Source organism: Humulus lupulus, chromosome 4, assembly GCF_963169125.1.
Source record: "Humulus lupulus chromosome 4, drHumLupu1.1, whole genome shotgun sequence".
NCBI lineage: Eukaryota > Viridiplantae > Streptophyta > Magnoliopsida > Rosales > Cannabaceae > Humulus > Humulus lupulus.
In genome coordinates, this window is record NC_084796.1 from 75,946,904 (window position 1) to 75,957,242 (window position 10,339).

The 10,339-nt window shown below is 36.4% G+C and overlaps 2 protein-coding genes across 3 annotated transcripts; one reads left to right on the forward strand and one right to left on the reverse strand.

The window, feature by feature from the left end:
• The first annotated feature begins 716 nt into the window (after nt 1-716).
• Nucleotides 717-5,670, forward strand: LOC133830570 (agamous-like MADS-box protein AGL65). 2 transcript variants are annotated; one of them, XM_062260554.1, is made up of 11 exons: nt 717-843; nt 1,454-1,639; nt 2,405-2,464; nt 2,565-2,583; nt 2,690-2,754; nt 2,843-2,858; nt 3,089-3,150; nt 4,193-4,289; nt 4,492-4,619; nt 4,834-5,221; nt 5,371-5,670. In XM_062260554.1, exons 2-11 carry the CDS (start codon nt 1,455-1,457, stop codon nt 5,380-5,382), a joined length of 1,032 nt encoding a protein of 343 aa, XP_062116538.1. In that variant the 5' UTR covers nt 717-843; nt 1,454; the 3' UTR covers nt 5,383-5,670. The 2 variants fall into 2 exon arrangements, with proteins under 2 accessions (XP_062116538.1, XP_062116537.1); XM_062260553.1 differs by lacking the exon at nt 717-843 and adding an exon at nt 880-917.
• Nucleotides 5,671-5,810: 140 nt separating this feature from the next.
• Nucleotides 5,811-7,073, reverse strand: LOC133830571 (chlorophyll a-b binding protein P4, chloroplastic). Its single transcript, XM_062260555.1, has 3 exons — nt 6,766-7,073; nt 6,239-6,654; nt 5,811-6,101 (listed from the first exon to the last, which is right to left on the reverse strand). Exons 1-3 carry the CDS (start codon nt 6,975-6,977, stop codon nt 5,965-5,967), a joined length of 765 nt encoding a protein of 254 aa, XP_062116539.1. The 5' UTR covers nt 6,978-7,073; the 3' UTR covers nt 5,811-5,964.
• Nucleotides 7,074-10,339: the final 3,266 nt, after the last annotated feature.

The window sequence follows — 10,339 nt, forward strand, 5'->3', positions numbered from 1 at the left end:
TTTTCACTTCTCATACAAAAGTTATAGATTTCATATCTATGAATAGTACTCTTACTCAATTACATTACTAAATCTCCAAGATGTAAGTGTGGGCTAGACCGTAGGGTAAGCTGGTAACGAACAAGTGAAAAGATTTAAGTAATATAATCAGTAGAATATTATCACTTAGAGTTAAGATCGACTTGACCTATGGTCAACATTGTGACATTGATTAGATTTGATAACAACAATACTTATTTATCTATCAATAATCAAGATTGGTTCTACTCCGATGTAACCAAATACATATGATCTTATCTACTTGGTCAATGTCTTGGACAAAACATGACACATCGAATGTGTAAGTAGATCATATCTTAGATTGCTTAATGAAAATCTAATGCACTGATCTAATCTTAAGACTCATTCTTTTGAATATATAATTACAACTATAATCTACTGTGACTTAATCACTATAATTGTAACTATCCATATGTTCAGAATTTTATGAATATTTGTATTAATTGAATAAACATGTAATAAAATAAGCAAACAATGCGATTGAATAAACAAAATAACTTATACTTTTTTTTATTGATAAATATAGTTTTATTAAGGCATAAAACCTTTTGTTACATGAGTATCCGAAATTGGTATTTGCCTTTCAAATCATCTAATTAGATGGGCCATGAGTTAAGCCCAATATGTGACTATGATCCGGCGGCCCATGATTGGGAAGTTCAAAAATTGCAGTGTTGCACTGTCCATTTCTACAATGCCACCTCTCTCTCGGTGCTGGTTGGTTATGCTCAACCCGAAGACCGAGATTGCAGCTTGACCCATCGTCAAAACTTCTTACCTCAGGTCCGTTTCTCTCTCTCTCTCTTATATTTCTTCATTACCATTCTCTTTTCTTTTTTTGGTTTGCTTCAATATATGTTAGTTTCTCGCTGACTTGAACGACTGCTCTTCCTATTTTTTATTTGTTTTCCCATTTATGTTAATAATTTTCATCTGGGTCTGCTTGTTGTCGGTGTTTAAAGCTTTATTATTTTTTTTTGTTATCAATTCTGCTCTCTCTGTCTTTATTAATATGTTTGTCAGAACATTCTCTCTGTGCTATAATATGGTTGAGCTTCAAGTGGGCTTTGTTCCTTCATATATAATTGTCCTTACCGATTTGATTACTTTTTCCCATTCCCCTTTTTTTATTCTTTTTTCTCATTGGTTATTATTAGTTTTATTTATGGGTAAATTTTGTCAAACATGTTTGATCATAATATCTTATGGTTATGTTGGTGTTGCCTTTGGGCTTTGGGTTTGCTGGTAAAGTGTAATTTATTATTATTCTATGATTGAAGTGAGCTAAAAAGTGTGGATTCAGTTGAAATGATGAAAAGAAAAGAAAAAGTGTAATATTGGTTAAATTCAACTGTACTTGAGATTTTTAAGCAGTTTGATTATGGAATTGCAGGATGGGAAAGCTTAAACTGAAGATTAAGAGATTGGAGAGCACTAGCAACCGTCAAGTTACTTATTCTAAACGTAGAAATGGGATTTTGAAGAAAGCTAAGGAACTATCTATCTTATGTGACATAGATATAGCCCTTCTCATGTTCTCCCCATCTGGAAAGCCTACATTATACCAAGGGGAGCGCAGGTACTACAAGTAGCAACTTATCAACCATACTTTATCGTATTTAGGATACAATTCTTAGTTGGTTATGTTCTCGTTTGGTGAGTATGATAGGATAGTATTGAATTTGATTAAGAAAAATAAGAGGAAAAAAAAACAAAAAAGAAAGAGTAAGTTAATCGTTCGCTAACAAGTAATTATAAGAAAATAAGTTCATAGGAAGCTACAAATTTTTATGTTACCAGTGATATACGTGAAGATGGACAATGATATACATGAAGATGGAGGACTAGATATGATAAAATTATCTCAGTTTCTCAATGGGAATAAATTATCCAGTGCCACGTGGATTAATTAGGTTTTCGGATTTAAATCACACAATAAAAATTATTAAAGTCAATCCATTCTTATCCTACTTTCCAACCATAGCCTAATTGTATTTTATTAAAATCTGATTTATGAAATCGGAACACTTCGAAGAAACCCTTTTTAACAAAAGTTTACCATTATTAATATCAAGACTATGAAATTAGAAAGCATTGGTCAATGCTTTGCACTCTTTGATTGTCCTTCAACAAGGGTACTCTAGCATCAAAGCAGAGTGTTGCATTTGTTGATGGAAACTTTCCAAGGAATGTTGGACTCACTGTTAACTGTTTTATTTTTGGAGACGTATGTCTTACCTTTAATTTTTAAGCTGTGTAAGTGGCCATCATGTGAGTTCTAGTTTAGCAATAGGTCAGACCAATTATTGAATGATTAATATAATTTTTATTTCGGCTTTTTCAGTAATTTTGAAGAGGTTATCACAAAGTTTGCTCAATTAACTCCTCAAGAAAGAGCAAAAAGGTATTGAAGAAACTCACTGTGGATATGACTTCTTGAGTTTAATTGGTACTTTTGATATTGGAGTCCTATGCCAACTGATTTTTTCTATTGAATGCAACAGGAAATTGGAGAGTCTTGAAGTAAGAATGTCGCAAACTTTCCATTTTGAAGATGATTGATTCTTGATTTCTTAGACCTCTACATTCAGTTTATGTGTATATATTGCTGTCTTTTTTGAGAATATAGGCACTGAAGAAAACTTTCAAGAAATTGGACCATGACGTGAATGTACAAGATTTCATGGGTTCAAGGTTTGTTGTTACCCTGTTTAGATTCTTAAGTTTCTGTTTGATTATAACATTTGGAAACATCTGAGTAATCCCGCTTTTGTCTCTGCAGCTCTCAGACAGTTGAGGTACTGCACTTTTATAATGTTCACGGAGATAACTGTATTTGCTTGATGGTGTAATTGCATCAGTAAACCTCACAGATACCCCACTCTATAATGGTTATGTGGGGTTGAGTAATAAACATGCTGCATGGCGTTATTTTCTCCATATTTACTAGTAGAGTTACAATGGTGCAGCATATTTTATTTAGGTTATCATTCATATTGGTAAAACACTGTTGTATATTTGTTGGCAGGATTTGATGAGTCAAGTTAGGGTATTGCAAGCCCAATTGACAGGACTACAGAGGAGACTGAGGTGCACCTTTGGAGCTTTTGGTTGTTAAAGTATTGCCTTTTCTTATTGGTCTTGATAATAATAATAATAATAATAGCAATATACAAAAGAAAAAAATTTCTGGTAGAGATGTTTCGCAAATATTTGTAGTGTCTAGATTTCATCACTTTTCATCATTTGGAACTTGGGTTCAGATAGAGCTGTGCAACTATTGAGTTTGCAATTTTCTTCTGCAATGGACCTTTGAATAATGTCATATGGCACATGTTAGAGAGAATATCCCACATAGAAAGTGTGTGGGTACATTCAACAATACATAAGAGCATGTTTTACTTTACCCATCATCAATTGATGGAATCTCATGTTTCTTACCATGCACCTCATTTTACTTCCTAAACCACCTTTCACATTCTCACATAGTATCATGAGCTAAAAGAAAACTCTAACGAGTAATATCTAAACCGGTCCAAGATTGGTGAGCAAAAATAACCACCATCTTGAGGGGACGTTAGAGAGAATATCCCACATAGAAAGTGTGTAAGTATATTTAACAAATAATAAGAGCATGGGTTACTCACGCACTCCATTATACTTTCTAAACCACTTTCCACATTCTATCAGCGCAAAACATGTAGAGTTTGTTTTGGTGGCCATTTGTCACCTTCCTTTTTCCGTGATTATATTTTCTTATGCATGTAGGCATGCAATAATACACGGTATACGTCCATAGCAATTGCATTCATACTTGATGCTGTTAGTATATTTTCAGGTAAATTTATCATGTTCTATGTTCAAAACAAATTTGAAATGCAATTGTGCATTGATACACAATTGTAATTTCCTATAGTTTCTCTATCATCGCAACTAGTTTTTAGATGTGGTATGTTGCAAATTAATTGAGATGTGATTATGTTATTTGACTGATATATTATTTGGTGTCTTCATGCTGGTGCAATATATTATTAAACTATTTCTGAGTAAGAAATATGCACGTCTGTTCACAATATGTGGAGATCTTGACCTGTTTTGCAATTCTTTTTTCTTTTTTCTTTTTCTTTTCCAGCTATTGGAGTAATCCTGATAAGATTAATGATGTGGAGAATATCATACAAATGGAAGACTTACTTAGGGAGTCCATCAACAAAATCCATATTTACAAAGTACTATCTCTCTCCCAATTTTGACGTTAATTGCTTACACTAGTGCTTCTCTCCTTAGTAAAGTTTCAGAAAACAACAATTATTGCTGCTAAATTGCACGGGCCAGGTGCAACATTCTCTCCTCTGTCTCTCTCTCTTGTGGGGAGATAGGGGTGAATAAAAATCTCTTTAAGTTATTATCTCACTCTCACTTACCTTGCAGTTGCAGAATGAGATGTATTCACCTTTAATGGTGGGTAATGCACAAGAAGCACAATCTTTGTCATGGATTCCAAATAATGAAAACCAACCCTTGATATTACTGGGTGAACCTAGCTTTCTGCCACACGGGTGAGTTACTTATTCAACCAAGTATCCCTTTGTCTTGATGTTAAAATGATTCTCTTTTTCCTTTACACTTGATAATTGTAAAGTTTTTGTGCGGTACCAACCTGAGGCTTGTATTTTAATCAGTACATGAAAGGTTTATGTTATATCTTACTCGAGTATGCTCCTAAATTCTTAATACCATTCTTTCTATGTTCTCTTGCTTTGGTCTTAATAGGGGGATCCAATGCGCCACTGATGTATCACTTCCAGGATGCTCTAGTTACTTTAGCAATGGAAGTGGCAAACAAATGGAGGCTGGTGATCCTGGACAACTCAATAACATGGAACGAGGAGGTTGTTCCTTGAATGAGCTAAGTAGAAGTGCTGGCTTGAATCTAGATTTTGGTGAGCACTATGCATATCCTTCTTTCGAAACTAGTTTACAGGATGATAAGAAATTGAAAACCGATACGGAGATGAACGTACAAGCAACTTCTGTGGACTATCAAGTAAATAACAATTGTGAACTACCTACATCTTTATATGACAACGCACAGCATGCTTGGATATCTGCCTTTGGGCCATGTGGTCTTGCTCTGTACAACGAAAATGCCTCCCAGCAGGTTTGTAATGTTTCTCATTAAATTGAGTCTTAAGATCATTGCGTGGCATAATTTAGATGAAAAGAAACCATGGGTTAGCATTTTTATGTGGAAGTATTTAGCTCTAATTGTGTAACTTAAATTTTCTTTCTTCCTGTCATCTCTTGCAGGAATTAAAATGATCCTTTGTGATAATACTGAAAGAAACCATGGATGTGAATTGAGTTTGAAGTTTTTTCGTGATGGCCTAATTCTCTCCATTAAGTTACTCCCAGAATTCCCAAAATATGTTGTCTTCTTGGGTTGTATACTATTTTGGCAGCTCTCTGCTACCATATATACCTTAATTGTATATAACTATATATAGTATTATAGATTTTGTTGTATATTATTAACTTTTGTGTTTTCTCTAGAAAGGAAAATATGAAGAACTTATGATGAATTCAGGGCAAGAGTAGTTGTATAAAACATATTTTAGTGTCGTGTTTGAAATTCATTCAATTCTTGTGGGAGAGTAGATTTATAACCAAACATATGAATTTGATTTGGAAGTGTTGTGGAGGAATTTGTTGGTTTGTGAGATAAAACTTTGAATTGTAGCCAGTCGATGTAATACTAACAATAATAATGATGCCATTTAAGTCCCCCTGTACAACAGTTAAAATCCTTGTCTACATTAAGGCCCAAGTCTCACCACAAAAACATTCATTCACTCTTACAAAACAAATGAAACAGGTTCTGGTCAAATCCATCTTAGATTGATCTTAGTTGCCACCTAGTGTTTGGACAATGGTGTTGTGCCATGGGTCGGACAGGTGCTGCAAGAGATTGTCAAATGGTCCTTTTCCAGTCACGTTGTGCTGAACAATGAATCCCAAGAATGCTAACATAGCCAATCTCCCTGCATACACAAATCCATACAATGAAAACTCAAATTAGCTTAAAGCTTCATACCCTTCTATGCCTAAACATTAACCCAACATAGAAACATCAGCGGCCTAATTGACCAAAAAAGAAGTTATGGCTTAGGATTCATACCATTGGCAAGCTCCTTCTCCTTGGCTTCTTCAGTTGGAGCAAAGTTGAGGGGGTTGAAGATGCCACCAGGGTATCCACACTCATTGGGGGGTAAGCTGTATTGCTTAAAGATGGGATCTTGGTTGACACTTCCTGGGTTCTTGATGTCTTGCCACCTTCTGATCTCAACATAGTGGAACAAAATGAACTCGATCACGAAAAGGGTGGACGAAGAAGCAAAGTACTCTTCTTTTCCAGCGTCATACCATTTAGGAACATTGAGGATACCAATACTGGTGAACACTTCTGGCAAGAGCATTCCAGCCACACCCAACATTGCCCAACGACCATTAACCAACTCTGCTTGGACAAACCATTTAAGGTTCTCTGGGTCCTCAGCTAGTCCCAATGGATCAAATCCATTGTCACCAGGAAGACTACACAAACATGTCTTAGTAATCAGTCATTTTCTCTTATTAATGTTATATGTTTTAAGGTGAATTTTAATACATGAAAAAATCAATCTTATTTGAATGCCACATACATACCTTCCATTAAGGTAAGCTGGAGATGCCAAGCCTGGTAGCCACTCACCCTTTTTGGCCTCAACCTTGAGGGAAGTAGAGGATGAATTAGTCATCACTGCTGGCCTAATGGACACTTGTCTATTTAATTTACCAGAAGAACCAGAGAGGAATCTTGATCTTAAAGCGCATGGCCGGAAAATAGCGGCTGAGGCTTGCGTGGTGACGGTTGCCATCTTTTTTCCGGCCGGAATACGATATTGAATATGGATTTTTGAGCTAGAATGGTGGTGGTGGTGGTGGTTGTAGTAGTAGTAGTAAATGAGAAAGTCTAAGTTTGTGCATGGCTTTTGTAAATTTCATTACATGACATGTTTGTGGTGGTTGTTGTCTATTGAAAGTGGACGGTTGGTTTTGAGTGATTTTTATGTTCAACGGTGGAGATGCATTTGTGGGCTTTGGATTAGCCAATGAGAGCCATTGGACCTTATCCTTTTATCTTTGATAGTGTATCCACAAATCTATTACTTTGTTGCTGTTGGTTGAGTAATGATACCGTGGGGTCTACTTAATAAGGCCACGTGTGAGGATTTTTTATGTGGATATGATAGGGTCCCACATATGACTAAAACATCCTATGAGAGCATGACATGTCATGGCTCTAGCAACTGATTTTGTGATTTTTTTGACATGGGCCGTTCAACAATACACCATTGTTGGGCTTTGTGGCACCACAGAACATAAATGGGAGCTCTGTATAAATACATCTCTAATTGTGTTTGGTTTACAGAAATAACGACAAGTTCAGATTCTTTACAAAGATACAACTTCAGAATACAAAAAATAAATGTTTTGAAAATAAAATAATTGAAAAATGTCTAGTTGTAGTAGGTGTAAAAGAAAACACAGTAAAATATCAAAAACTATAGTTGAGATACCAAAGTATGCAAAATAGTAAAATTGAAACGTTTTAGGCTGCACCATATTTTAAAACTGTAAAATTGGAATGTTAGGGATGCATTGTATTTTTAAGGAATTTTTGAAGAAATTGTTATTAGGCAACAAAATATATAGGAAGTTACTTTATATTATGGTGTTTTTCTCATCTTTCTCATTCTCACTCACGATGTAACTCCATTTCTCTCTTTACTCCCTCACAACCAACAATGGTAGCTTCATTGTTTAATAACCATTGGTGACATGCACTCCATGTTCCCTTTACCCACGTGAGCCTAACCCCTCGAATTCGATGGGTCAAACCTTCATTGTGGTTGTGCAGCGTATTTCCATCTTTTGCATGAGCTTTTTCATCTGAACATCGGCAATGACGACATCTCTTGCCAAAATAGAGCAAGCTGATGAGTTATTGCCTTTCATTAGAGCATAATCCATCCTTGAATCAACTTCAAAGATCGCCAAAGAGAATGAAACACAATCGCCAGAAAACTATCTATTGTACCCTAAACTTAGCATGAGTTCAATAACTCAGGTCGGGTACAGCTGGCAGATAAATATGTAGAAAAATAGCCAAGTAGAATATCTGGTTATTAATGATATAAAATTCAAGATTCAATCCAGTTCGTACACAGTATACATGTTATTATCTGATCAACACTTAAGGTAACAATCGAGTTCGAGACTCACAATGGTAAGATCCAACTTTGGGTGCTTTGAACTTACTACGAGCTCGTGTTTATGTAGTTGTTAAACACGAGCTCGGGTGAGATATTCAGCTCGTGAGAACCTAGACATAACGCATATTGAAGGATCCCAGGAGATTCGGGGGTTCTTTATACACTCATTAATGACCAAGTTGTATCATATATCTATCATTTATTATCCGAGATAGCAGGAGTATATTTATTCTGTTATCAAATCATATCCCAATGTAAATGGGAATAATCTGTATTAAGTGTATACCTTATTTAATTACACAGTGACCAAAAACTGTCCATGGAATTCCCCTATAAATACTAGGAATATTGGACAGGAAAGGGGGAGAGATTATTTTTGTATTACTGAAACTCTGCAGAAATAGAGAGAAAAAAGTAATAATATTGACTCGTCGACTAAGTGGATTTTAACCATTGAACCACATAAAAGCTCTATGCTTTTGAGTGAATGCTTACTATTTCATTGCGGTTTATAACCTAGCACTAGAGCTGTAAATACAGGCCGGACTTTCTAGCACGGCACGAAACCAGCACGAGCCCAGGAGGCACGAGCACGACATGGCACGAAAAAATATGGGCCTGGGCCAGGCACGACATGAATTGAAAATTGGCACGGCACGGCACGACATGACATGGGCCTGGGCACGACACGGCACGACAAGCCCGAATGCACGACACGAAAGCACGAACAAACTAGCCCGAAAGCACGACACGATAAAAAACCCGATATTTTGACATTAATAATCATAATAAATTTTTATTTGTCAATTATTAATAAATTAAAATGATAATAGAAGTCATACTTTTCTCAATGTTTATATTTTTATAATTATATTAATTTATTTTAAGATTTGTGAGTTAAATTTTTTAGCATTTATTAGTAGGTATTAAAATTCTAATAATTATTTTTGATATAATTTTGTGTAAAATATTGTGAAGAAGTATATAAAAATATCTAAAATTATAATTTAAACAAAGAAATGTATTTAGTTTGGTGGTAAGTCCATTGATGGTTAAAGAGGAGGTGGAGGGTTCAATTATCCATCCTCACATTTTTTGGCAATAATAAAGTGGGCCCAAATTTGGGCTCGAATAAGGAAAGTGAGCCGGCCTGACTTGGGCCCGACACGGCACGACATGGGTTGGGCCCATGGGCCGTGCTGGGCCTACTCTTTCAAAAATGGGCCAGCTCGGCCCGACACAAATTGAATATGGGCCAGGCCCGACCCGGCACGAATTTATCGGAGGCACAAAAATGTGGCCCGGGCCAGCCCACATTTACACCTCTACCTAGCACTAATCTGCCCGTTTAATTTCTAAATATACTGTTGGTGAAAAACCGCGTCAACAATTTGGTGCTTTTATTGAGAGGAAATTAGTGCTTCACAAGTTCTAGTCGACTTTCATTATGGTGTTCACTCGATCAATGCATGATAATGAGACAGAATAACCTGGTGGGTTGGAGGCCCATCATACCGTTGTTCCCAATGAAAGAGGCTCGAATGTTCAGCAACGTCTGGGAAAACAACTGGCAAGTCAAGACGATACTGGAAGTTCAGCGTTAGTACCGCCAAATCCTAATCTAGGATACCTAACTGCCGTCGAGATGGAAAACACCCAGTTAAGGAGCCATCTCGTTAGGGAAAATAGGCAGATTAAGGAGGTCTTGGCTCGGTTACCCCCTCTTGCAACCGATGTTAATGTCGGAAAGAGGCAAAGTGGGTCTCATAAGTCCCACAGGAATAACCGGTCTAAACCGAGTCGACTTGTCATAACCGCCACTCCGAGTTTTGTGCCTTCAGGGCGAAACCACCAGAATGCCTAGCCCACTGGTCATCACAGGGGCCACCATCAGCATGTCAGTAGGTCGGTCAGGACTACAACCCCAAGCTCGGTACCTTATTCACATATTCCTAGAAATACCC